At 52.9% G+C, this 26,974-nt stretch overlaps 3 protein-coding genes across 3 annotated transcripts in view; 2 read left to right on the plus strand and 1 right to left on the minus strand.

The window, feature by feature from the left end:
* The first annotated feature begins 1,166 nt into the window (after window positions 1-1,166).
* On the plus strand, window positions 1,167-5,309 carry RHO (rhodopsin). The gene is made up of 5 exons (XM_010390291.4): window positions 1,167-1,669; window positions 2,596-2,764; window positions 2,879-3,044; window positions 3,285-3,524; window positions 3,950-5,309. Exons 1-5 carry the CDS (start codon window positions 1,309-1,311, stop codon window positions 4,067-4,069), a joined length of 1,056 nt encoding a protein of 351 aa, XP_010388593.1. The 5' UTR covers window positions 1,167-1,308; the 3' UTR covers window positions 4,070-5,309.
* A 1,036-nt stretch (window positions 5,310-6,345) lies between these two features.
* On the plus strand, window positions 6,346-8,358 carry LOC104683407 (histone H1.8). Its single transcript, XM_010390292.4, has 4 exons — window positions 6,346-7,410; window positions 7,491-7,614; window positions 7,693-7,751; window positions 7,830-8,358. Exons 1-4 carry the CDS (start codon window positions 7,129-7,131, stop codon window positions 8,232-8,234), a joined length of 870 nt encoding a protein of 289 aa, XP_010388594.1. The 5' UTR covers window positions 6,346-7,128; the 3' UTR covers window positions 8,235-8,358.
* Window positions 8,359-10,016: 1,658 nt separating this feature from the next.
* PLXND1 (plexin D1) overlaps window positions 10,017-26,974 on the minus strand; it is a 70,447-nt gene continuing 53,489 nt past the window's right edge. The window contains 11 exon segments of the mRNA XM_039559207.1: window positions 10,017-12,648; window positions 13,263-13,337; window positions 14,151-14,291; window positions 17,328-17,475; window positions 18,896-19,059; window positions 19,809-19,913; window positions 21,002-21,036; window positions 21,899-21,962; window positions 22,953-23,056; window positions 23,261-23,417; window positions 24,160-24,306. Of these exon segments, the coding sequence (XP_039415141.1) occupies window positions 12,532-12,648; window positions 13,263-13,337; window positions 14,151-14,291; window positions 17,328-17,475; window positions 18,896-19,059; window positions 19,809-19,913; window positions 21,002-21,036; window positions 21,899-21,962; window positions 22,953-23,056; window positions 23,261-23,417; window positions 24,160-24,306 (1,257 nt within the window). The 3' untranslated portion in view covers window positions 10,017-12,531.

Below are 26,974 nucleotides of genomic sequence, written 5' to 3' on the forward strand. Positions count from 1 at the left end.
CTGGTACGTCCTCCAGTGCTGGATGAGGCCCTTGAGTTCACCTGCTCCTGGCTGTGAGGAACCCTCCGCTCAGCTTTCAGTGCAGCCAAAACAGCAAGGGGAGGTGGGTGCTCAGCTCCCTTCCAGCCTCTGTCACCTACAAAGGGGCAGAGCAAAGAGTCTCTTTGTGCTCACTTCCTGTCGTTTTGTCCCACTGCCTCTGAAAAATTAAGAAAATGTGTAACTCAGCTGCTGGTTGGCACAAGGAATGTTTCAAGCACAACTGAGTGCATAAAGTGGTGAGCCAGAGAGACAGAGAGGACATGGAAGGCTCCAACAATAGCCTTCCCTACGGAGTTTGATGATTATGCAAGGTTTGAGGAGACTGAGGTTGTCTGTCAACCAGCATATGAAGCTGAGTGTTGGCTTCAGCTCTGAACCTCCCAACAGTGCCCTGGTCCAGCAGCCTTCTCAGCACTGTTGCAGAATGATTCCAGTCCAGGAGAGATGGAGTAGGTTATTTATTAGGTGTTACCAATGTAGTTGGCATGACCCAAATCAGATACAAAGACAGGCACAGAGGTGATGGCACAACTCGTAACCTGCCAGTGGGGCCAGTGTTTCATGGCAGTGGTCAAACAGCCAAATCCTGAGTAGAGAGGTGACTGGAGCATGTGGAAGGTTTGGTCATGCTGCCTTCTGCAGCCTCCCACAGGGACTGGCAGTTACGTGGCGATGGCTCTCTGGTGGGGACTGGCTGGTCTCATAGACCACATTCCCCTTGTGAGAATGGGGCTGGGACTCCCCTCTGTCACTGAGGGACCACACCACACCTGCCCAGCCCGGCCACCATTTGCAGCCCCCAAACCCACTGTCCTGGGATTTGAACCGCCCACATCCCTCCTGTTAGCAGGGAATGGAAAGGGAGAGCAAGGCTGTGTGAGTGGAGCTGCTGCCTGATTTGAGCCCCTCCAAAAGAATGGTGCAGTGCAGAGCTACCTCTTTATATATGCGACCATGAGCTGTGGTCTCCAACAATGACAGCACTGGCCAGAAACTGGTGTCACCTTAACACCTTCCCAGGAAAGCCAATTATCCAGGGATGATTATGATTAATAATTCTCTAAACCCTAATCGTGCTGACACCAGTGCCTGGAGCTTACCCTGGGGGCACTTTATAAGAGGTGCCCTGTGGACGCGAGTGTAACTGGTTCCTTGGGGTGACAGTGAAGGCTGAGAGGTGGCAGGAGCTCCATTTCAGAGGCGATTTCCTCCTTGCACAAAAGAACTCCCAGAGTAAGAGCAAAAAACACCTCACAAACTGCAACCATGAACGGGACAGAAGGCCAAGACTTCTATGTGCCCATGTCCAACAAGACTGGAGTGGTGCGGAGCCCCTTTGAGTACCCCCAGTATTACCTGGCTGAGCCTTGGAAGTTCTCAGCACTGGCTGCCTACATGTTCATGTTGATTCTGCTCGGCTTCCCCATCAACTTCCTCACGCTGTACGTCACCATCCAGCACAAGAAGCTCCGGACGCCTCTAAACTACATCCTTCTGAACCTGGCGGTTGCTGACCTCTTCATGGTATTTGGAGGCTTCACAACCACTATGTACACCTCCATGAATGGGTACTTCGTCTTTGGAGTAACAGGGTGCTACATCGAAGGCTTCTTTGCCACACTGGGTGGTAAGTTTTCCAAATATTCAAATGTCTTCTGTCAGGAATTTCCCCAGATTGTGGGAGTGGGAGGGAAAACACGCAGATGATCTTGGAAAAACATGGTACCTGTAATGTCCTTGACCTGCTACTGATGTGAACTGAGGCCACTGCCATGTTTCCAGGTAGGAGCTGAAGAAACTGACAAGTGACACTTTTTTTTTAAACTTTATTTTGGGAGCCACCTGCTCAGTATCCTGAGAACCACAGTGCAGCAGTGAAAAGCAGCCAATGCCAGATTTTGCAGTTGTTGGATTTGCGCATCTCCTTGGCTCACTTTCTGACTCGAGAGATGACAATGTTTTCCTCCCATTTTGCAGAACTGAATCTGCCATTGGCTCTGGTGTGGTGCATGGTGGTACGGGCAAGCAGAGCTGGCTCTCCTCCCCATGCCAGCCTGGTATGGAAACAAACATGTTAAACAGAAATTGTGTATCTAAAAATGCCCTCCTCCATTCAGCTCAGCCTTCAGCCACAGCTACTGTTCCACTGGTTTGGTCCTTGTGCCACAAGTTTTCCGGGAAGCTGTGGGTAGTGAAGGGAAATCCTGGGATGACGGGCACTTGCCGCATCTCAGAGCGTGACCACAGGCTTGCAGATGCAGGTGCTGTCTGGGATGAATGGTGGGATCAGCCATGGATCTCAAAACATAGCAGCAAAGTGGTTCCTGTGGGTCAGCAGTACAGTAAGAAGGGGTCTTCTCACACTGACCTACCACATCTGGCCTTGACCATTCTTCATTTATCTTTCCAAACTCTTGGTGGAGATTAAGCTGCTGCCAGGAGTTGTCCTCAGGAGCATCAGTCTGAGGAGGCCTCATGCTGCCATCAGGGTGTTTTTCTTTTCCTGTTGCTCAAAGTCCCTGTGTCCCTTTCCACCCCTCTCCCCCGGTGCAGGTGAAATTGGTCTCTGGTCACTGGTGGTCCTGGCTATCGAAAGATACATAGTGGTCTGCAAGCCCATGAGCAACTTCCGCTTCGGGGAGAACCATGCCATCATGGGCGTTGCCTTCTCCTGGATCATGGCCTTGGCGTGCGCGGCTCCCCCACTTTTCGGCTGGTCCAGGTAGGGAAAGCGTTGGACCCAGCGTCGGGGCTATGGGAGCCTGGCTGGTGGCTCATCTGTGGCTTCCAGCCCGTTTCCTCTGCTAGGTGCTGACCTGCTGGGCTCACCTTGCAGGTACATCCCCGAGGGCATGCAATGCTCATGCGGGATCGACTATTACACTCTGAAGCCAGAGGTCAACAATGAATCTTTTGTCATCTACATGTTTGTGGTTCACTTCACGATCCCGCTGTTGATCATTTTCTTCTGCTATGGGAACCTGGTTTGCACTGTCAAGGAGGTGGGTACCTGCCGGATGCAGTGGCCGTAGGGCTACCGCATCCCCAGTGCTGGGAAGGGGCCCACACCAGGCTCAAGAACGGTGACAGGGAGGGCCCTCCAGGGGCCAGCCTGGCCATCCATGAAGAGGGAAATAGCAAACTCCAGATGTGCAGCTTGACTACCGTGAGCTCTGACCCTGTGTCCCAACCAGTGCAGCACCCACTGGTGCCATTACATCTCTGTTCCCTTCTGCCCGCAGGCTGCTGCCCAGCAGCAGGAGTCTGCCACAACCCAGAAGGCAGAGAAAGAAGTGACTCGCATGGTCATCATCATGGTCATCTCCTTCCTGATCTGCTGGGTCCCCTATGCCAGCGTCGCGATCTACATCTTCACCAACCAGGGATCGGACTTCGGGCCCATCTTCATGACCATCCCGGCATTCTTTGCCAAGAGCTCCTCCATCTACAACCCCGTGATCTACATCGTAATGAACAAACAGGTAACTGGCAGGGTGCCAGGCAACTCCTCTTTTGTGTTTCTCTTTATAACAGCCGGCAGAGAGTTACAGCATCTCAAGGTGCCAGTGGTCTGGAGTGGGGGTTGTTTCCAGCAGATCTAGTCCTGGCACGTGGGAAGCTGACTGTGCAGCTCATCCTTGGTGTTGCATAAATCTTACAAATGCAAGGCCATCTCACCTGAAATAATGCAGGTGCTGGGTTGATGGAGGAGCCAGGACTGGAGCAGGCAGGACTGGCAGTAGATGGGGTGGGCAGCAGACAGTGGGGCAGGAGGCTCCATAGGCATAGTTCCTCCTGCACCGCAGTACTGGGGACTTCCAAGCAGCTCTGCTGGGCTTAAAGATGGCTCTGCAGCCAGAGCTGCATGGTGTCTAGCTGCCTCACCCCGGGCTTCCGTCTTTCCCAGTTCCGTAACTGCATGATCACAACCCTCTGCTGTGGCAAGAACCCACTGGGTGATGAGGACACGTCTGCTGGCAAGACAGAGACCTCCTCCGTCTCCACCAGCCAGGTCTCTCCTGCATAGGCCCCACAGGAGCAGCCAGTCCCTGGGGTGCCACCCTGGGAGCACAAACTTAGCCCCGCCGCCGCCACCACCTGCCCCTGCTTCACCATGGCCAAGGCCCTGTGGGGCGGGCTCCTCGCTCCTGGCACTAGGAACCCTGGGAACAAGGCTGAAAATGTGTACACACGTTTTGTAATTAAAATGCAAAGGCTTAGCTCCTCTGGCGTAAATCCATGCATTTCTGTTGACTTGCTGAGAGCTCATGCCCCTTCTCTGAGTGCAGACTGGGTCAGAGAGCTCTGCCATGCCTGGGCCATGGCAGAGCTGTCCTTGCCTCCCTCAACCCACCTTGACACCCCAGCCAGGGCACGTTCTGCATCTGCTGCTGCCGGGGCTGGAGCTGGGGCCACTTTCTGGCTCTGTTGCCAGAGATGGATCCTAGCCAGTGCTGCCCAGCCGCTCAGCCCCATCACACTCTGGCTGCCCAGAGCAGGTTTGGCTGCTGCACAGTGCCCTGGCTCTGCCAGATGCTCCCAGCTCCAGCCCTGTCCCATCTGCCAGAAGTCCTGGGAGGCACTGTGACTCCTCTGGGGAGATGGGACAGATACTGGTGCACGGGTCCTGCCTGGCAGGCAGGTGGCACAGAGGGCCCTGCCAGCACAGCACAGCTGTGTGCGGCCGCAGCACTCAGGGACAGCTCGGTGCTCAGTCCTCCAGCACTGGTGCAGCAGCACACGGATGGAGTTTGCACCCTCAGCAGCAGCTCTGCTCCGTGTCCCCCAGCACCCCTTCCCTGCAGTCCCACCTCTCTTCCTTAGGCATCTTTGGACCCCTAGGGCCATCTCCCCAACGAGCTCCCCCATGCCCCTCCCCATTTTGGCTGTGGTCAGTTTGGCCTCGGCCCAGCAGGAGGTTTGGGGCAGCTCTGGTGCTGTTCAGGCTTGCCGGGCGCAGGGCTGATCTCCCCCCACGCCGCAGCAGGCAGGACCCAGCAGCATATGGCTCAGCGATGCCGACATATGTTCAAAGCACTACAAGATGGCATATTGCAATTGTAGCAGTGTTCTTCATTTTTATTTTTAGTTCAATTATACAAATAAGATGTTTTTCTCACTGTTCAGTGTTATCAACATTTGAAACTATTTTTGTACATTATTATCCTCTCTGATTTCTAATCCTATGCAGCTTTGCAAGGACTAATAGGGAACATATAGAGCCCATGCGAGTTAAACCCTTAATAAAGAGCAATTTGCAAGTACAATTCTCTCATTATTTTTTTTATCGATACTTCTGCATATTCAGTGAAATCTAAAGATTAGCGTTTTATGAATAATTCAGTGTTTAGGCTGATGTCTGATTCATATACTTCAAATCTGGGAGGTGGTTTTGGAGGGAAGAGGAGGAAGGATTCAGTGTTTATTTGCTGTCTGTGAGGCTGTGCTCCCCAGGAGTGTGGTGATGCCTGGCACTGTGGTTCTCCTGCCTGTGCAGGACTGGCCCTGGCACAAAGCCTGGCCCCGAGCCCACAGGCTGTCTTCCCCAGACTGTGCCACCCGGCTGCTGCTCGTGGTGCTAGGGGCAAGCAAGGGTTTGGGACCCTCCTGCCAGCTCAGCCACGTGCCAGAGGCATCACAGAGCTACCAGAGAGGTGATGGATGGATCCAGGATGAGGAAATGCACCCAAACCTTCTGTGGTGCCAGCCCCAGCAGCCCTCCTGTGCCCCCAATGTCTCCTTCCTGGGGAATTTAGAAATGGACTGGAAATGGAGCAAGAAACAGGCTGGTGCTGGTCTGGGGGGGAGGAGAGCATGTGGGGCTCCAGGCAATGGGTCTATCTCCCAGGTCTGTGCTCCAGACCTGGCTCCCACTGGCACTTCAGCCAGGATCTGGCCCTTGGGCTCGAGAGGTGGGCGCAGACCTTGACAAGGGTCTCCATGGGCAGCGCTTTGCAGGTCCATTGCTGGGTCTGCTGAGATGGCCATGAGCCCGTCCTGCCATCAGGTAATCCTGCTTTACAGCTTCCTCATCTTTCCAACTGACAATGCACACGAAAGCCTGTGAGTCCTGCATGAAGAGGGCAGTCCCCAAAGTGGGGACATTTGCACTGTTGCTACACCAAAGAGCCATTGGTGATTTACTCAGGTTCTCCTCACAAGCGCAGGTGCCCACACGGAGGAGTCATGGAAGTGATATGGCTGCCTGTGTCCAGGGCTGGGAGTGTTCTCCCCGGAACATGGTGGGGTTCAATGGGCAGGGGTGAATGGTTGTCCTGCTTGTGATGCCTGGGGATACTGGGGGAGAGTTGTTCCTCCTGCCTCCACTGGCTAACCAAGCAGCTCTTCATTTTCCTCCTCTCATGTGTGGAATCTTCCCCTGCCCGCCCCCCCATCATTATCAGAGTCCCATTTCCCAGTGAGGCCATACTTGGTGAAGGGAGACAGCACATCCAACCAGCACACTGGCAATGGGTCTGTGTGGGCCCCGTGCTCTGGGCTGGTTCCCTGTGCACTCCACAGCAAGTGTTGTCAGCCAGCTGGAATCTCAGCCCCCCCAACACCCACCCAGCAGCAGGCAGACACCTTTCTTCTGCCTGTTCAGGGCAATCACCCTGCAACCCCCCCCCCACCTCTCATTCCTCTCTGAACCCTCTGCTTAGGCGTGCCCCTTCTCTCTAGTCCCTCACAAAGCTTTGGCAAAGGGCCTTCAACTTCCAGACCCCGACTCCCACCAGGGCTTCAACCAGAGCAATTAGCAGCTGCCAACAAGCACCTGCAGCCAGGCTGCTCATCAGATAAATTGGATGGAGGTGAGCTAGGTATGTTAGTAGGGTTTCTGGTGCTGTGGGTAGAGTTGCCTGTGCTTGCTTGGGGTTGTGTGCTGCCATGGAGCCTCAGCTGGGTAAGGGGTCTGCAAATGCTGTGGGGTCCTTCAGAGCTGGAGCTTGGCTATGGCTATGGTTGGGCTATGGTGGCTGTGGTCCTTGGGAGGCTGCAGGGATGAGCAGGGTTGTGGCTGCTTGGCTTCTGGGGCTTTGCAGCCCCTGAGGGTGTGAATGTCTTGGGACTGGACTCCCATCCTAAATGGTGCCTCTTTCAGCAGCCAAACCCGCTGGCGTGGCCCAGTGCTTTCGGGCCCAGCACCCTCCAACCCTGCAGATGGTCAAGGAGGCACTGCAGGCCCATGATGAGAAGAAGGGTGCCTCAGTCGTTGCCATCAAGCGTTTCATCCTGGCCAAGTACCCCACTGTGGACCCCATCCGCCTCAAGTACCTGCTGAAGCAGGCGCTGAGCAAGGGGCTGAGCTGCGGGGACCTGGTGCGGCCCCACAACTCTTCTTCTGTGGGAGCCACTGGCACCTACAAGGTGAGCAAGGGCTGCTGAAGCCACAGGGCTGGGGACTGAGGTGCTGCCTGGCCCTGTTGACACCCCTCTCTCACCTCCAGCTAGCCCTCAAGAAGCCACTGCACAAGCAGCAGGTGGGCCAGGCAGATCCTGACAGAAGGCAGGCTCCAAAGCCAAGACAGAAAGGGACCACCAAGGCCTCTGTGGCAGGAGCACAACAGCAAGGTAAAGGGCTGCTGGTCCTGTGAGCCAGCTCACACTGCCTGGCCCCACCTGCACTCATCCATTGCCCTTCCTCCGCAGGTGCCGCGAAGCAGAAGCCAACAGCCACAAAGCAGCAGCCAAAGGCGAAGCCTGCGAGTGTGAGTGGGGGCCAGCAGTGGGGTTGGGTGGCTCATGGCATGGCAACACCCTGAGGTACTCTCTTCCCTTCCCTCCAGGGCCAGTCACGAGCAGCAGAGAAGCCCAGGAGCGTTAGAGCAAAGCACCCTCGAACTGCTGACCGGCCCCGGGCTCATGGCACAGGGCCTTCGGAGCCCCTGAGAACTGCCAGCCACCACCAGGCCCCCCGAAAAGGACACTCAGGACCCAGCGCAGCTCTGGCTGCTGAGAATGCAGGAGGGGGTGAAAGTGACAGTTCTTCAGGTGCTGGGGTGAAGGGGCCCCAAAAGGCCCCCAGGGGAAAGAGCAAGGGGAAGGTGCCCAAGGGGGCACAGCAGGATGCCCCCAAGGCACAGGCAGGTCAAGACCAGGCAAGGAAGCCCCGGGTGACTCCAGGAGCTGGGCAGGGGAAGGCCAGGCTGAAGAAGGCAGCTCCCACAGCAGGGGACAGAAAGGCTCCATAAGGAGCTTAGCCCTGCTTCAGCTGGCCCCAGGCCCTTGGGGTCTGGGCTGGTTTCAGTCCCTAGGACAGGTTTTAACTCAGTGTTCTCCTCATCCTAATAAAGCTGCTTTACTTGCCTCATGGAATGGCATGACTGTTGTGGGTCCCTGTCCCTGCACTTCTATCTCTCAGTGCCAAAATCCCTTAGCCCTGTCCTCAACCTGCATGGCATGGTGGTGAGCTGATGCTGCAGGTTTCAGCTGCCTTGCTGCCGTTGCTCTCTCTGTCCCCATATGTCCCCAGCTGTGGTGCCAAGGGGATGTTGGGCTTTGGGGGCTGTGTGTATGCAGGCTGGCAGTGAGCTCTGGTGCCAGGTGATGGGCAGGGACCCTGAGACCCATGGGACACAGCATGGTGATGCCCCCAGGAACAGAGAAGCTCAGGTTTGGCCAGTTCTGTTGTGGAACCATGGTGCCCACAGCCTGTGTGAGGTGTGCAGCCCTCTGTCCTCCTGGCTGCCCTTGTGCTAATGCCTGGCTGAGCTGGGATTACAGGAGCACCAGGGCAGCAGGTCTGGGTACATGCCATGGGCAAGTCTCTCCCAGCAGAGGTGAAGCAGCCTGTGCTTTAACTATAATAAGAAGAAGGTAGAGTTGTTTTAGGGCTCAAAAACCAAGTTTGGGGTGTTACTGTAGCCTCCAGCTTAGCTCATGCTCTTATTACCTGTCTGTGACACAGTTCCCACCTACAAACCTATCTCGTGAGCTCCTGTGGGTCTGTGTATCACACTTTCATTTAATAACTTCAATTGCCTGAATTTCTCTTGCTCTGCCCAGAGCAGAGCCCTTCTGAAGGTCATGCTGATCATGTAAAGGGTTACAGTCCTCCTGGGCAGGAGAAAATAAGTGGAAGTAAAACTCTTTCTAAAGAGGATTTTGTTAATCTGCAACTTGCCTTGCCGTTGCCCTCCAAGGCTCCTGGCCTTGCTTTGGGGCTTAAGCAAGAGCTGAGCAAACTAACTTCTCTTAAACTTCAGCCTTGACTGTGTTGATCCATCTTTAATGGAGCTGGAACTCGTGTCTCCACAGGGACAGGGTGGGGAATGTGGCAATGTAACTGAGCAGAGTTCACTGCTTTCTCAGATGGGGGTGGCCTCACAGAGCACCACTCACCTTTGTGGCAATGTCCCCAACAGCGGCAGGCAGGGGCTGTGTCCTCCCTCTCAGCAGCCACCAGGTGTGAAATGCAAAGCTCTCTTGCTTTGAGAGAGCCCAAATAATTAAATGGCTGGATTTAGCTTTGCAAAGAATCAGCTTCCTAGCAGAAGAAGAAAATCCCTCTGGTGTCTGGAAAGCACAGCTCTTATTAGGGGAGGGGGAAGATTTAGCAATGCCATGGTTATTAAGGGCCCTGGGCCACAGCTGGTGTTGGGGTGCTGAAGCTGCAGACTCGAGTCTGGCAGTGCAGGAAGGCACTGGCTCCTGGGGCTGGGGGGAGGCACCTGACAGAGGTGAGGGTGCCTGGCCTCAGCTGCTTCTGTGGGGTTACTGATCTTCATGTGCACAGCACTGGTCAGTTCAGGTGCTGTTGTCCTCATGCCAGTTGTCCCCTCCCGTGCCTGGTCCTGGAAGGAACCATTGCACTGGCTGTGGGAGTGGTGTGTGGAGAGCCCCGAGGGGTACAAACCTGTCCTCACTGGGCTGCTGACCCCACACGTGGTGTCTTGCATGTGCAAAGCTTGTCTGTGCAGGTGTCTTCCATGTGTGTCCTCCCCATGTGCTTGGCAGGAACTGCACTCCACAGGTTCAGCACCTTGTTTTATTACAAAGATAGGCTTTTTCAGGAGTCTGCCACTTCCACTACACAGCAGGTAAGGGCACTACACCCACAACACGTGCCAAGGTTTAAAAACATCTTACAAAGGGCTCAGAGGTTCAAGACAACACTACAAACCCTCTGCTGAAGTTGTTCCTTTAAATGGTTGTAGCAACTACTTTTTCTCTCTTTTCTTTTTTTTTTTTTTTTTTTTTTTTTTTTTTGGCTTTGGAAAAAATTAAATAGTAGAACAATAGCTCCAATACATGGCCCAGCCACAGCACCTGGAGGCAAACTCTACTTACTCCTGGCTCACCTGTATCCTTTCCCTGTAACAAACAACATGGGTCTACAGCTCCATGGCCCTTTCCCTGCCTCCAGCCAAGATCAACATTCTCTGCTACCTTGGTTCTTCTTGCCCTGGCCTTTCCTATGCTGGGCCTGCCTACATCTCTGGCAGCTATTCACAGTTTCTAAAAGAAAAAAAACATCAAGAAATTTTTGTGAAATCACTTTCAAAATAAAATGTAGCCCAGCTACATTCTTAGAGTTTCTGTTCTGAAGCCACATCCTCAGCAAAGACATTGAGACCTCCACAGTGTAAGTACTTTTTCTGTAGTTCTCTTTAAAAAAAACTTTGATCTTCCCCTTTCCCTCCCCTCCCTCCCCACCTTTTAACATATTGGATAAAGTCTATTGTTTCTTTTAAAATAGATATCTATGTACACATACACAACTCTGATGTTCTGGTTTCTGACAAATGTGGCATTACTGGAAATGATGGAATGGAGACCACCTGTCCATGGCAGTGAATCACCCAAGAGTTTTGGTGGACAGTCATCCAATACCAGACTTCATCCTAGCCAGCTGGATGACTAATGAAGGCTTCCCTGACACCCTCCTGCAGTGAGGTAGTAACTTTGTTTCTGTCCTATATGGCAGGTCAAACCGCGGTGGCTGTGCTGGCTCAGCCCTATGGGCAGGAGCCTTTGCCCGTGCAGGAATGCTGGCTTTGAACATGTAGCATGGGCATCCAGCCTCTACAGGGGGCCTGTGTGATGCTGGACAGGAGAGCAGTCATAGCTCCCCGGGCTGTGGGAGGGAGAACAGGCCACCAAGCTGGCTTGGGGGTTGCCCCAGTGAGATGCTGTGGGGGCGGCACTGGGGTGTCTAGTCTCGGACAAGCTCCATTTGTCTGCCACAGGGACCTTCTCCCTGACCCCAGCCTGAGCTGGGGCACTCTCTACCATAGTTTGCAGCTCTGGGTGCTGGAGATGCTCTGCTGGCCTGTGTCACTGCCAGGGGTTGGGTCCAGTGCCTCTGCCTTTAAGGGCTGAAAACAGGCTGGCCATGCAGCAAGCCCCACTCTCTTGGCTGCTCTCAGGTACCAGCCACAGGGCTGGGCCCAAAGCAAGCAGAATAAGCTGCTTTAGGAGACACCTCTGCAGCACTGGCCTCGTGTTTAGTGATGGTCACAGGGAGAGGCAGAGACAATGCTATCTGGTGTTTGCCCTGCGTGTGGCTTGAGGCCACTGGCAGAGGGGCTGTCAGCAGGTGCTGGCCCTATTGGCATGAAGGGTGTTACGGAGGCTGAGGTGGGGCAGTGCCAGGGACACGTGTGGAGCCAGTGTGGTGGGGCAGGAGCAAGGGCCACGGTCCTTCCCTCACCCGCTGCATGCAGTCTAGGACCATGCCTGTGACCAGCTGGCTGGGTGGTAGAATGTTCACCTCCCCACCATGCTCCAGCTCGCCATGCATGAGAGACCAGAACCCAGGAAAGGCAAAACAGCCCTTCTCATGCTAACACAGACTGTGCTCCCTCCAGCTCCCAAACAGCTGTCTCCATGAGGGATAAAGTGCTTTCACCATGCCTTAGCTGCTTGGGAAGCAACTGCTTTGTCTTAGCCCCGAGTTTCCTATGTTGCCCAAGTCTCAGATGGAGGAGTGGTTATGTTTACATATACAGTACAAAAATTAAAAGGCACAAAAATACACAGAATGCAGCAGATAGTGAACAGCTGATAAGAGTCCCTGGTGTTGGAAAAACAAGGATGTTGGAGGGATGGAGTGGGAGCTCAGGCTGTGATGGTCTTTGCTGTCTGTGGTCATTACTCCCTGAGGTGACCCTTCTGCTTTGTGTCTGTTGTTCCAGGCTCTGCAGCCTTGTCCCGAGGAACCACACACAGGGATGCATGGAGTGCTGACTGCTTGGGTGCTGACCAAGGGGAAAGTGGTGAACTGAGCTTGCCACAACTGTCATGCCTCCATTTCTGGCTAGCAATAGCAAATAAATTATGGGTGCCACAGCGCAGACCAGAGGAGTTTTAGCTGCTCGGAAAGGTGTCTTGTGGCTTCTTGAGAGGTGGGGGAAACTTTTAGCCATGGCCAGGCCCACCCCATCCACAAGGCTTATCTGAGTATGACCAAGGTCTGCCTGTGGCTGAAGGCAGGTTCCCTTGTGGCACTGTGCTGCAAGAAAGGTCACTTCCAGGGCTGCAGCCAGCCTAGGCTTCACTGCAGGACTCATAGATGTTGTCCTCCATGAGTGCAATCACTTGGTCAAATTTGTGCTGGAGCTGGGTGCGCTTTGTCGTGGGGTTTGCATCCAGGGCGGCCACGATCTGTGGGAGACACAGGCAGGCAGAGTGCTGAGACAGTGTGGGGTGCCCACCTGCCAGCCCAGCTCCCCCCACCAGACCTATGGAGCCCAAATCCCAGCCAGAGCTCCAAAGGGGAGAGCCCACCCCTGCCCCACAGCCCCTGTGCTCACACCCTCAGCACCCCTGCTGTCCTAGGGTCCCTGGTCAGGGCTGGCAGTGGAGTGGTATATGACAAAAAGGCACTGCTATCATGGAGCTGAGGGCACAGCACCAGCCCACAGGTTACAGGGGGGCAGGAGCCAGCCGGGGCTGCTGCCTTGGTGGGGTGGAAGTTATTTTGGGGGTGAATGCTTTGCTCTCCTGAAAGGGTCTACACATCTGGCAGCCCTTCTTCAGCCCAGCCAAATACTGTTAAGATCAGCTGGGAAAAGCCAGCCTTCTCTTCCAAGAAGTTACCAGCCAAGGGACAGAGAGTAGGTGCATAGGCATCTATTACATCTGTACTGCAATTATGCACACCCTGATAATCCCTGTTCTGTGGGACTGGATACAGGTGTCTGCCTGTGGGGTTACCCCTGCAATGGTTCCTCCTTTCCCAGGCAGGCCAGAACCCAAGTGCCAGAAAACCCACTCACCTGGGAGCGGTATCTCTTAGCGTATTTGTATATCTCAGCCATGGCAACATTGGTGTTGAACTCATTTCGGTATTTCTTTATAAAGACAGAAAAAAGAGAGGAGAATATTAGCAGGATGGAGCATGTGAGTTCCAGCACAGCCAGCAGGCACCGACTACAGTAAAAGCAGGTTTTGCCTGACTTTACTGTCACATTGTTACAGCTGGATTTTTAAGGAAGGTGCATTTGCTTGCATCAGGGTGGGTCTTGGTCTTTTCAAACCAGCTGTAAATACCCATGCTGGGCAGCACTGCATATCCCTCTGTGCCCAAAGCCATTTCACAGGAGGGGGCAGCACATCAGCTGCACCGCAGAATATTGACAGAAAAATCTTGCTTGGTGCCCAAAGCTAAAACACCCTGGGGAGAAGGTTTGATTTTGAGGAACCTGCGGTGCATCACTGGCAGGACTCTGATCTGAAGTGTGGCTGCCAGCTCCTGTGGCTGGTACCAGGGTTGGCTGCCAGTGGCTGCCTGGGACTCAGAGCTGTCCCTGGCAGTTGTGCCTGGGAGCCAGCAGGCTGGGTGGCTGCAGGACTGCAGAGATCCTTGCCTGAACTTCCTGGCTTTTGGCACTGAATTTCGCTCTCAACTCCCAGTGGTACCAGAGCTAGTTAGGCTCAAGCAAACTCATGGGTGTTTACTGCAGCTCTGGCAGTAATTGAAGATGCTTGGAATTAGGTCAGATGAAATTTGTGTTTGGAAGTTTCAGGCAAAATGTCCTTTCTTGTGTGCTCCTTCCAGCATCTAAGCAGTAGCTGATTGCGACCTATGTGCATTCCCTGCTGTTGCCAGGCTCCAGCAGGACACTGAGCCAGCAGACTCAATCCCATCCCCTCCACCCCCTTACCCGTGACTCCTCCGCGAGGTGGGCATTCATCTCCTGCTCACTCAGAGGGGGCATGTCGTGGATTTGCTTGTAGTATCTCTGCACTATCTTCCGGTACTCGGGGATCTCCTTGGCATACAGCAGTTTGTTGGTTGGGGAGTCCTAGAGTGAGGGTGAGACACCGAAATCAGGCACTGTGTTGTTCCTGGCTGAAAACATTATCCTGTGTGCCTGACGAAAGCACTGATAGGGACCTTGGCTACAGCTGGGCACAGGGAACAGCTTCGCCTTTGGTCCCAGCTGTCACTGAAGTGCGGTACAGGACAGCAGCGAGGCACGAACAGCTCATGGCAGAAGGGCTGAGACAAATCAAGGATCTGTGGATGGGCACCATGTGCCTGTGCAGCCGCAGCACCATCCCGCTGCCCTTCATCCTTGTGTGAGCTGAACATCCATCAGCTCAATGCCAGAGAAGGGAGTGAGGGGTGTGTGTTTTAATTTGCAGCAAGTGCAGGCTAAAAGCACGCCCATGGCCAGGCAGGGTGGCTTGCTGCCAGGTGATGCTCTGCAGGTGAGGTAGCATGCCCGTGCCAGATCAAACACTTGGGCTCTGTGGTGCTGTGTGTGTGGAAACTGGCAACAAGGGAAGGGCTTCTGCATGTATTTGCTAGGGTTTCTTGAGCAGCCACATTGATTTAAGCCAAAGAACAAAGCCATCTTACAAGTTGAACTTTGTCAGTTGAAATGTTGCTTTTGCATTTTTCATGTAGCTTTGATTTATTTTGCATTGGCTAATCCAGCCTGCCTGGCCTAAATTGAGTGCATGTAAAGTAATTAACGGAGAATACTGAGTTCTCTTGATTAATGTCAGCTTGGACACAGCAGCCTTAACCTCCCAGCCACACAACTGGGTTATGCCAGTGGAGGCACAACCCTGCTGCCCTCCTTGCAAACAAAGAATGAATAATTTTAACCTCAAGGCAATGCTGCCCTGCTGATATCATTACCCCAGGAATGAACTTGGCTGCCTAGCCTCATGTTGCATCCCCAAGGGGAACCGCCCCAGGCTTGGGGACACCAAAGGGAGTGAGATCACCATGTCCTGCCACCAGTGTGTGGGACTTCTCCCCAGTGCTCTGACAGGTGGAGAGGGGACCTGTGGACAAGAGGGAGTGGTGGGTTCTGCCCGTGGGCAGCATACTTGGCTGTGTCAGGCAGGAATAGGGGAGCCTGGGGTAACTCCAATCTGCTGCTGCAATCTGTAGCTTGGCTAATGCTGCAGGGGAAACAGAAAATGGGCACCAGATCCCACAGCAGTTTATTTTCAAACCCAGTGACAAGGCATTATGAGAATATGGCCAACTTACAAAGAGCCTGCTCATAGCATTATATTCTTTTTCCTTGGAAACACAAAGGAAAACCATGCTGCCTCTTTTCCAAGTTATTTTTTAATTTGTGTCCGATTCGTCTCTATTACGAAGAGATGGGCACTGGTTTATTAACTGCTTGTGCACTGTAGATGTATGGACTGAGTCTGCTCTCACATTTGCAGTATTGAGAGCAATGTGCTGAAACCAAGGGAAGAATCCAGCCTGGAAAAGGCTCAGTGATACACTGTGTGTACATGCAAACTGATTTTTATGCTGAGGATTTATCCTTCCCACATTACTCAACAATTCATTCACTTATGCTATTGTATTCCTGAAAAATGTTTCCATCTGCTGTCTGACTCCAGCTGACCCCTCTTCCCCTCATCTGCCACTTGACAAGGACAAATTGTAGGTGTTTCGTAACACATGCAAAAAAAAAGACCAAAACCCAAACAAACAAAAAATCAAGCACTCATTAGATCTTCCTCCAGCATTAGCCTCTCCCAACAAAGGCTTCCTGCAGCTCTGGGGCTGGGGGCGTAATGCCCACCCCCTCACTGCCGGCTGTCCCCCAAGTCACACACTGTCACCACCAGTCTCTGGGCTGGGGGGACACTGGGGGTGAGTTACAGCATTTCTTAATAAAATTTATGTCAGGAAGTTTCAAATGTCAACACCGTGCTCAGCCAAGGCAGCAGGAGAAAAGAGAATATGCACACGGGACGTCTTACTGCTGGCCAGCCCTGTGGGACTGTGTGTGCAGCCTGAGGGTGGGAGATGGGACCTGGCCCATGCAGCCTGGCGTTTGCTTGGAGCAGGCTCAGCTCCCCCCTCAGTGTGCTGAGCCCACCGGCCTCCAACCGCACATGGTCACTGTGGGATGGACACGCTGCACGGGAGGAGAGCATCAACGGTGGCTGTGTTTGCCAGGTGCCTTCCATGTGCTGATGGATGGTGTCACTGGGATGGCCCTGGACAGCCTCACACCTCCAGGTGAGCCAGGCCTGGGCTCTGATGCCTGGACAGGCAGAGCCTGGGTTCTCAGAGGATTGGCTCACCTCCTGGGCTTCTCTCTTAGGTGAGAGGTTGTGCAGAAATCACCAAGAGCAATGACTGAAGCTTCACCTGGAGCTACATCATTTTCCATCCTGTCACTGGGAGTTTATGTTGTCCCTCAGCTACTTTATGGGATCATTATGCTGATGATGTCCCCTAAACCAGCCCTGACTGGGCGAGCTGGGCTCCCTGGTGGGGTCTGTCCATGCCCCATGCTGGTGCCCTGAGCAGAACTGGCCCCCACCTGTGCTCACTGTTCCATGTTATGCCCCTGCCTGAGACAATAGCAGAAAATACTCATCTGCTCCAGCACCAGCTCAGCTGGGTCAGGAAGCATTTCAGACACGGTGCTGAGTCAGCAGGCACTGTCCCATGGCTGCAGGACAGCTCATGGAGCTGATGGGTAACCCTGAGCACACAGCCCAGTGGTTGGTCTCCCCCACCCTCAGAGCCCCCCAGGCTGGGGGCCCTGCCTTGTGCTCATCGTGCCTATGACTGTGCGTCCCCGCTCCCTGGCTACTGTTTGTGACAGAGGAGGTGCAAATTTCAAGCTTAAACCTGAACAAAAGGGTGGGGAAGGGAGGGGAAAACGCACCCCTGGAGACAACCAAAACTCAGCTGCATGAGCCCAAGCAATGGCTCCAGCCAGCCATGGGAGGGCGGCTGGGCTGGGGGGAGGCCGGGCTGGTGCCCTCCTGCAGTTCCTGCCCACCCAGACTGGTCCATGTCTGTGACTGCCTGAGCAGGAGTGTGGTGCCCTCGCTGGATGTACCTTGCCCAGCTGCAGGTCGGAGAGCGAGCAGGCATCGATGAAGGCCTGGGCGATCACAGACAGACAGGCGTCGATGTGGTCTGTCTTGTCAATGTCAAAGACGAACTGGGGGTTTTTCAGGATGTTGACCCAAAACCTCAGCGGTAGGCTGCAAAGGGAAGGATCCAGGGACATGCACCAGATGAATTTTTGTGTACCAGAGGAAGAGGGGTGGAAATGCAGGAAAGATGACGATAGAAAGGGAGTAGTAGAGAGGAAAGCTGAGGAGATGGGTTCTGCTACTTAATCACCCCCTGTAGAGACCCTTGCCTTGACAGAGGGGCAGGCACACACCTTCATCCTCAAGACATTTTTTCAAGCTGGAAGATGTGGCACGGACAGGTGATTGTACGTACAGCCTTCTCTAGGCACACACATGCCCCTGCTCCTTCAGCAGCTCTCAGCAGGCCCAGAGAGGCACCAGCAGCTTTGCCTGTGTGGGTCTGTTGAGTCAGGCTTCCCCACTTGCTGCTGATTGGAGCAATGGTGTCACCTCCTTTTCCCTCTTTACTGACAGTAACCATCATCTGGTTCTGATAGTGAGCCTGGCCCCACAAAATGCATGTCATGTATCTTTTTTTCTGCTCTCTCATAATTTTCTCCTTCAGTTATTTCACTGCTGATTTGGCCACAATACAGCTTCAGTCTATTGCTCACCCTTCCTACCCTCCACAGCAGCTAAGAAGTGAAAGCCACTGTAAGTCTTTGCTCTACAGGCCAGTGAAGGTAGTAAAGAGTAGGCAGAGCTGTTGCCCAATGGTTGTATCTGCATGCCTGCTCTCCCAGTAAAATTTGGTTTTAATTTTCACACTTTGGGCTGGAAACAGTTCCTGTCTCCGCAGTCTCCAAAGTGCTGAGCCTCTCCTTGACACTCTCTCCAAGCTCCCTGCTCTCTCAAATCTTCTGTTTTCTCTCCTCCACTATTTCCCCTTCGCTTTGGCTCCTGCACCCCATTCCTGCTGCTCATGTCCCTCAGCACCACTCAGTCTAGTCCCACTGCTGCGGCGCTCACCAGCATGCCACTGTCACAGCACCCGCTCCCCAAGTCCCCTGAATACCCTGGAGACTCACCTTGGTTACAGATGTGAGCCAGGAAAACCGCCACTAAGGGCTGAAAAGGCAGAAGGCAAATGAAAAGGATCCAAATATGCTAGTTTTAAAATTTCCATGACCTTTTAAGATATGACATGGTTTCAGACTCTGTCTCAGATCCCCAGTGCTTGCAGCTAACACTATTGGCTGTCTCACATCATCCTGCTTCTCCTTTCATTATTTGTGTGTGCCAGTTCTTTCTGCCCTTTGCCCATGCCTCCTCTTTCAGCTCACTGTTCCCCTGAGCTTCATATTTGTTCAAAGCTCTCCAATCCTGTGCTTGGCTTCATCTTTCACAGCCCTCTCTGCCACCCTCCCTGTTTTCCAAGTCCCTCTTCTACTTTTAGCAACCTAATGATTAGTCCAGGACACCGGGGTTTTGCAGCTCCTGCTCCCAAGAGATGGAAGGAAGAAAAGAAGGATTTCCTTTTCCAAACCTGTTGGTCTTCCAGATGTGCAGAGTGTCAGGGTCTGTGATCCCTCTCTTCTCTGCCTGCTCCTCTAGGAAGTCAAAGAAATACTTCACAGCCACGGGTGGTTTATCGTCTCGGATACTGAGAATGGCTTTGAACAAGTCATCCAGGAACTTCTGGAGTGTGCCCTGCAGGACAAGGACACGGTGGACCCTGGTGAGAGCAGCAGCACCCAAACCCAGGAGAACAGTGGAGGGGCTGTGACTGCTGCACACAAGAGGAAATGCTTTGCTGCCAGTTGGATAAGTCAGAAGAGAAAGGGGATGCTGACGCAGAGAGGGAACGGTTTGTTTGTGGATAGTAATATAATGAACTTGCATTTGGGGTTAATTTCTTTTGGCATTGAGATTTTCTTTCTTACTGCTGGGATCTCACATCTGTGCTTTTTCTGTACAGCACAGACAAAGAAGACCAGAGACTGCTGGCCATCCCTGTGATCTTTTTTTCAGTGAGGCACCATGCTGGGATTAAAGATGGGCCAGATCTGACCTCAGATCACACAGACATTTCTCTTGCTCCCACAGCTGAGCATCTCCATCTCCTGTCCCTGCAGCATCTCTTTCTGGGGACATGGGTTCAGGTCTCAGCTATGCATTGGAAGCCCTGAGGCAGCCAGAATTCCTTTTGTCTGCATGGCCCCCAGTCCATCCTGGGGAGAGCATGTGGGGCATCACACAGTAGCAAGGATGAGCTGGGAAGCTGGAGGGACCCTGAGGAGCCTGACAGCCTCCCTAAACATGCTCCAGCCATCCAGGACAGGATTCCCACTGCCTTCTGGGAGCAACCAGCCCTGCAGTGCTCCTTCCCTGGAGCAGGCTTCTCCCTATAGACCACGAACAAACCCACCTGCCAAGCACGGGGGCAGCCTGGCTCCTACCTTGGTGGAGAGTAGCCTTGTCAGGTAGATTTCTGGAAGGACCTTCTTCCTATGGCTCTGTCTGTGGGACTTCTTATGTTCCACTGATTCATCAGTTGGGAGAACCTGGTCCCAGATAAAGCACATGGTCAGAGCACTCTTCCCTGGAAGTGTCACACTAAATTTTCCTTTCAGCAAAGAATTTCAACCACATATAAAATTCAATTAAAAAGCAGTTACTGCTTTATAACACACCCTTATATGGCTTTAAAAAAGTGATTCATAATACTCAGTTTTTCTGACATTTGTTTCTCCTGTCTCTTTATTGCCTCTCTCACCCTAGATGAAGAAAATGAACCCATCCATCTCCCTTTGCACACTAGCCTGCTTGCCCCCCTGGGCTCTCACACCCCTGTCTGGGCTGTACCTAGGGCTCCCAGAAGCAATGCACATGGCTTCTGCAGAAACCAGCTTTGCTTGGATTAGGAAAAAGCACAGTACATAGGAATACTGGCTTTTTCAGAACACGAATTAATATTCTGCTGGTCAGGTCAGTGAATTACTCTCCATAATGACAAAGCAAGCAACTGACATCCATCCTGGAATTGTTTCACATGTGAAGAGTTGATTTCCCATCCCTTCTCCCTCCTTGCTCTGCATGTGTGTGTGCGTGCGTGCGTGCTTCTACTTGAGCATGGAAATGCTCGCAGAGAAAAAAAACCACCTCAAACCAGGCTATAAAATATTGTTGTTGTCCGTAACACCTTTTTTCATAACAGCTTTTAGCAGCATTTAGCACTTTGCGCTTCCAGCATGGTACACCAGCAGGAACCCATGGACCTGCTCAGCCCGGGAAACAGGTAGAATGCCAGGAGCTCCCAGCAGGTGACTCAGCCAAGGTGTCACTGGATGCCACCATTGACACTGTGCCATGCCACGCCACACTCTGACTGTGCCCCTGAGCTCTCTGTGGCTGCCAGCAGCTCCATCATTCACAACCATTTCTCTGCCATCCTGGTAATTCTTGATCATGTCCCTCAGTTTATCTACAGATCACCTTTCTCGCCTCTTTGAACCCTGGTGAAGAGAATTAACGAGCCCTGATCCAGCTTGTTCACCACATCTGACACTACAGCCCACAGATGTAATTTAAGTTAATATCTGCAGCCCCCACAAGCAGCCATCATCCCTGCAGCCAGGAGCAGGATACTTACCAAGTGGAAGTACTTTTCAGTGTCCAAATCCTTCACTGTGAAGAAGAAGAGAGACACAGTGGCTCAGCCAGAGGGTCCAAGCTGAAATCCACCCCACTCGTGATCTCCATGTCAAGAGGCATTTGAACCCCAAAAACCTCAACACCGAGCTGGTGTTCTCACCACAAGTGATCTAAGTGTTTCTCCTTGGTTTGGAGTTGTTTACTGCGTTATGGGGCACGTGGGAGGTACCCTAGGAGGTACTTCAAGGGGGACCTGAGATCTCCCAAGGGATGTTTTAAGAGACACTCAAGAGGGCATGAGAACAGGATGAGCACAGGGGCACTCCTGCACCCTGACCCTGCTGTGCCCCACGCTCCCAGCATTATTCCGAGCCTCATCATCAGGGCAGCTCAGTCCCAAGCAGCTCCTCACCACGGCAGGCAAAGGACTCCTGGAGAGCCAGGCTCTGTGCAGACAGCCTAGAAACAGGGTTTGAAATTCCTTGTTTAACGTGGATTTTTGTCTCCCTTGGTCTGTTTTGACTCTGCACAGCCTGAAACCTAGAAATGCACTGGCAAGAGACTGAATATATCTAACTGGGAGGGAGAAGATTTTCTCAACCAAGTGGTTTCAGATTCTTCCTTTTTCTCACTCTGTCAGCACAGATTGGATGCCAGCCCCCAGTGAGGGTGCGAGATGGAAGCTGCAAACACCTTGAGGGCTGGGAGAGCACCCTGCACCCCATGATGCAGAGGGAGCAGACTGGATAGCACGTCTAGAGCCACCACATCCACAGCACCCAGGAACGGGGCCTGGCAGTCTTCTAGCATTCCCAGCCAGAGACAACCCTCTGGCAGTGACCCTCTGACATTCCTGCCCTGTCACCAGCAGCAGGGAAGAGGAGCGAGATGTTACCTCTGCTCAGTGTGGTGTCCTTCTTGTCCGTCAAACTCATGGCCAGGGATGCCCCTTCAGGGATCTGTGGAGGAAGGGAAGAACACGCATTGATGATGGGGGCCTTATCGGTGCCTCCCTGGTCCTGGGGAGATCCCAGGAGCTAGGGAATGCTGGTGCAGTCATAGTTCTGCCACAAACATGCCCCTGAACCTGCCCCGCCCCTGCCCCCCACCTACGTGGAAAGGGAATTTTCAATACAAGATAGTGAGGTTCTCAAACCTGATGGGAACTGGGCAAATACATGTATCTAAGATACATTTTTGGATGTCGACAGCAGGCAATTTGAAAAGGAAGGAGAGTTTGGCTGTGCAGGTGCTGGTTTGCCATTCCCCAAACAGGAGAAGGAAGTGGTTGTGCCTGGACCCGTGGGGCTGGCGCAGCCTCTGTGCTGCAGGGCACCGTGCCAGCCCCGCTCCACAGCACGGCTGTTACCCCGATAACCATATTAATGAGCACTCAGCTCTGCTTTTGTTTTCCATGCACGGCTACAGACCAGTGAGGATTATGCTTCCAGGCATACCAGGGAGTATGAACATCGTTAAGTATTTCTGGTTTCATTTTATTTTAAACAGAAAAACAGTCAAGAAAACAATCTGATTCACCATGTTTCCTCGTATTTTTGGCCTTGCTTCCTTGATGGTATCCCCAGCCCCTGCTCTCGGAGCAGGCACTGACAGTTGTAGCTGCGATTTCAGCAGGAGTGCGGATCAAGAGCACAGTGATACTAATCAGCTAGGCTAGTGGCCCTTGGGAATAAGAGCTTTTTCCCCTCCTCTTTCTGTTGTCAGGATAACTTGTTTTGCATGAAGAGTGTTAATTAGTTTCTGTGTGTTGCAATATTAACGAGATGCTCGCCAGGGCAGATGTCTATTCCCTGGAAGCTCTCATGGAGCTATGGCAACCTCCCTGCTTGTTCCTGATGATCCCGTTTTTGGAGGGGAACCGCAGCTCACCCTGGAGGCCAGGCAGGCTCCGAGGAGGCGGAGCTCCCCTGAGGTGTCGACAGCTTTACCTTGTAATGTGCTAATGTGTTAAGTTTCTTCCTGCCGTCCTCCACCACCGACGTGTCATCGAGGTCCCGCAGGATGTAGCTGTCAGTGCTGGTAGCGAACCACTCTGAACACAGAGAGGGGACAAGTGAGACCCCAGCCCGAAGGAAGCAAGACCCAGGGGGTCTGGGACCAAATTGCTGCCCTGATGTCTGCCCTCCTGTCAATGCTGCTTCACCCACTGCTCTGACAGGCACCAACAGCTGCTGCACAATATTAAGTGCTTCACCTGGATTTACGGACTGGCTGGTCCCATGCACCTGGTCCTTACCGAGGTCAACGTCTTCCACCCTTGGCCACTGGGAGTAGGGGACGTTCTTGCAGAAGGCCTCCAGAATTTTCTCCTTCACTTGACTGAGTGTGTCCGTGTCCATGGCTCTGACGCTCAGGGAATCCATCCCACAGCCTTGGAAGGAGACGTTGAGGTTCTGCAGGCAGAGGCTGAGTTAGGGGTGACCTGCCTGGTTCTGCTGGCTCCCAAGAATGCTTGGAAGCTGCAGTGCCTGCACAGCTCTGGCTAGTGTGCCCTGGGCCCTGTGCTGATGGAAATCAGGCTGAACTAATGTGGCCATCGATGCTTTACATCATGAGAGGCACTGATTTACAGCCCCAGGGGCTGAGGGCTCTGTTGATCAAGCTGGGAGGACACAGGGAGCAACATAGCAGCCCCCTCTCATGCTGTCTTGCTAATGGGGCTTGACCACCATGAGGCAGGGAGAAGGGTCAGCCCCCATTACCAGCCGTGTCCTCAGTTGCTTGGCTCCGACTGGTGACTAATGGAACCATCAAAGCTCATTGCTCAGCCTCTGCTTGATGCAATGGGCCAAGCTCCACTGTTTAAACAAGCTCTAAGCCTGCTGCAGGATGGGTCCGCAGCGGTGCTGGAGCCCACTTACCAGCACCAGCTTGAGAGCTCCTGAACAGCAGGACAGTCAGCTGTGAGGGCCTGCAGGCTGCCACAGACACTCGCTCAGAGACCAGGGGGGCACAGCTATTGCTTCAGTTGCAGCCAAATGCAGGGCAATGAGAGCAACTCTTTCTGTCAGAAACCCTCTCCTCTTTTTGTCTGGGTGCCGCTTTCTCTCACCAGCTGTGCAGACTCAAATGCTATGAGCATGGCATCTCGCTCTCATGCCAGCTCTGGGGAAGCCCCAGCACATGGGTACTCACCCTCGGCTTTGCCTCTATGTTCTCCCTCAGCAGCCACTCCTCGTTGAGGGTGTACCTGGCCTTCCCTGTAATGGCGTCGATGGAACCCTTGTTAATCTGCTGTTTGATGGCACAGATCAGCAGGAAGAAGGGCTCTCCAACCGTCTCCTGGGAAAAGGAAAGAAGACCAAGTCAGCAAACCAGACATTGTAGTGATGGCTCCATCAACAGTGCGGTAGGGACAGGCTGTGTGTGGACACTGAAGGTGCCTCTGCACACCAGAGAGCAGCACTAGTCCACCCCAGGTGCTGCAAACACTGGGGGGCCATCACCTCCCAACTCCCACTTGCATCTCTCTGAGGCTGCTCAGAAGTTTTCAGACTCGTGGCAACATGACAGCGCAGATGGGGAACAGGACACAACAGCCAACAACAGCCACAGGCCATTTTTGGGGATGCTGTAACTGTCAGCATCAACATACCCCATCCAAGTTCTGCAGCAAGCACTGGAGCTGTGGAATGCCCTCGATGGGCTGTGCCAGCCTGTGCTGTCTCACGGGCAGAGCTGGGGTGCTGCTCAGAAGGCAGGGGCATATGTATGGCTGTGCTGAGCGGGGACGTGCACACATGATGCTCGACAAAATACAAATGTGCATTAATTTACATGTGAATTACACAGGAACAGGGAGACTCTAGCATACTGTGCTACAGAGATGCTTCCTGCAATCTGACAGAGTGCAGACCGTATGACATGCTGCACTCAGCAGGACAAGAAAGGGCTGATGTGCACAAAAATCCAAGTACAGAGATATTTGGGCACCCAGCTTTCTCATGAATGTGTCAGCTGAACTGCTCTTTGCACTGCCTGATTTGCCGCTGAACTCCATGGGAGTGAGCCCACAGCCTGGGCCTGTGGCTCTGGGAACCAGCGTTCATATTTCTCATACCACAGCAGAGCCCTCATCACAGCAAAACAGAGGATCAGGGTCAACAAGCTGTTCCCATGTGACAGCAAGCAAACACACCATTTAACTCCTTACATTCATCAAGCATAAGTTCATGGGAGAGAGGTGAACTGTAGCACTGCTATAGCAAGAACAAAAAATATAAAAGGGAGCACCTATTTGTGATGTGATTCAGCTACACAGTTTAATGCCAAATTTCTGATCCTCTTCTGCCTGCTGCACTGATGAGCAAGGGAAACATAAGCTATTTTCTTAAGGAACTCTTCAGTGTTAGAGCACATCCCATTCTCCCTAACGTTCACGTTCAATTTCCTTCCAATGATGCAAGTGCAAATTTTGCACATTTATGTATTCTGAGCATCCCCCCCGCACACACAGGCCTGCCATCTGAGAGCCTGCTCAGACAACAGATACCCAACAGTTCTGATATTTCTCAGCTAGGAGCTGCTAAATCCTGTTCAATCTGCTTCTTAATTAAAACTTGGTGATTCTTTTATTCTAATTGCCCTATAATTGCTAAAGCAATTAGTTCGATGTCAATTTGGATGCGCTGCATTTGGTGCGGTTGATGATAGGGCGATACAGCAGGGCTGTCAGTGGGCACACACCGTCTGTGCCAGCAGGGCACTCACTTCCTTTTCAAGGGTAACTTCATGAATACAGGGAAGCTCCCTGGGTCTGCTGCAGGAGTTTAATGATTCCTGCAATGCTCCTATGAGCAGGCAGCACAAAATGGGCTCAGAGCAGGGCTGCGGGTGTTGGAATGGAGGAAGGCATGGCTTCCAGAATGTAGAGGAAGGTGTGGAGTCAGGAAGTGGAGAAGCTGAGGATTGCAAAGAGTGGAGAACGTGCAGAAGACACAAAGAGTTCATTTTGGAGAGAAAGGCAGAAGCAAGATATAACAAGGGGACAACACCGACACAGAGACCTCCTCGGGCTGCAGTACCACTGCTCCCGTACTGCAACCACAAGGTGCCACTGGCTGGCCCTGCACACGGGGTCAACAGTCTTCAACACTGGCCATGCTACCAACAGGAACCCTGTTTGTGTCACACATGAGCAGGGACAAACCTGAGGCTAAACGCAGGGCGGGGCTCTGGAGCCTGCCCATCCCCGCCATGGGCAGCTCCAGCCGCAGGGAGACTGCAGTGCCTCCAAAAACATTAAAAAAGGGCAAGTCCTACTGATATGGGAACCCTTATGGCTTGAAATGAGCATGGGCTGCACGGGTCGGGGCCAGCTCTGCTCACACAAGGCTGCCCTGGCAGCGGTGGGCGGGCGTTGCGGAGCAGCAGCACTGCGCGGTCACTGCGGACACGCTGCAGGGTGCACGGGCAGGATTCGGCCCAGGCCAGGCCACAGGGGACATAGCGACAGCGCTCCACTGGCCAGATGCTATTTCTGTTTGGCTTTTTGGCTTTCAGGCTCAGGAACTGTGGGATCTAATGGAAATCTGCAGAAGTGCTAATCAGACAGCATATTTCAAAGCAGGGAAAGAAGGGCTGGCAGGCAGGGACTAGAGATAAAATGGCAAACTTGTGAAACCTCCAGCATTGTTCAGAAAACTCATCTGGAAAGGAATCAAAACCGTCTTTGGACTTGGCTAGTTAGGAGAAAGGAAGTTTAACCAGAAGAGATCAGTGCTGATTCAGGACAAAAAAATAGTTAAAAAAACACAGTCTGGGGCCTTTTTTTCCTCCTATTGTGAATGTATTTTAATGAGACTTCATTTTCATTTTTGACTGAACTGTTATGGGCTCTTAAAGCTACCCAGGGCACTGAAATAACTGCAGTAATGGAAAGCACAGTTCAGGCTGGCAGGACTTGAACTGTTCCACGCACAAGGAGCGTGGGAGGGCTTCAGTTTTATAT

The sequence above is a fragment of the Corvus cornix genome, chromosome 12, assembly GCF_000738735.6.
Source record: "Corvus cornix cornix isolate S_Up_H32 chromosome 12, ASM73873v5, whole genome shotgun sequence".
Classification (NCBI taxonomy): Eukaryota; Metazoa; Chordata; class Aves; order Passeriformes; family Corvidae; genus Corvus; species Corvus cornix.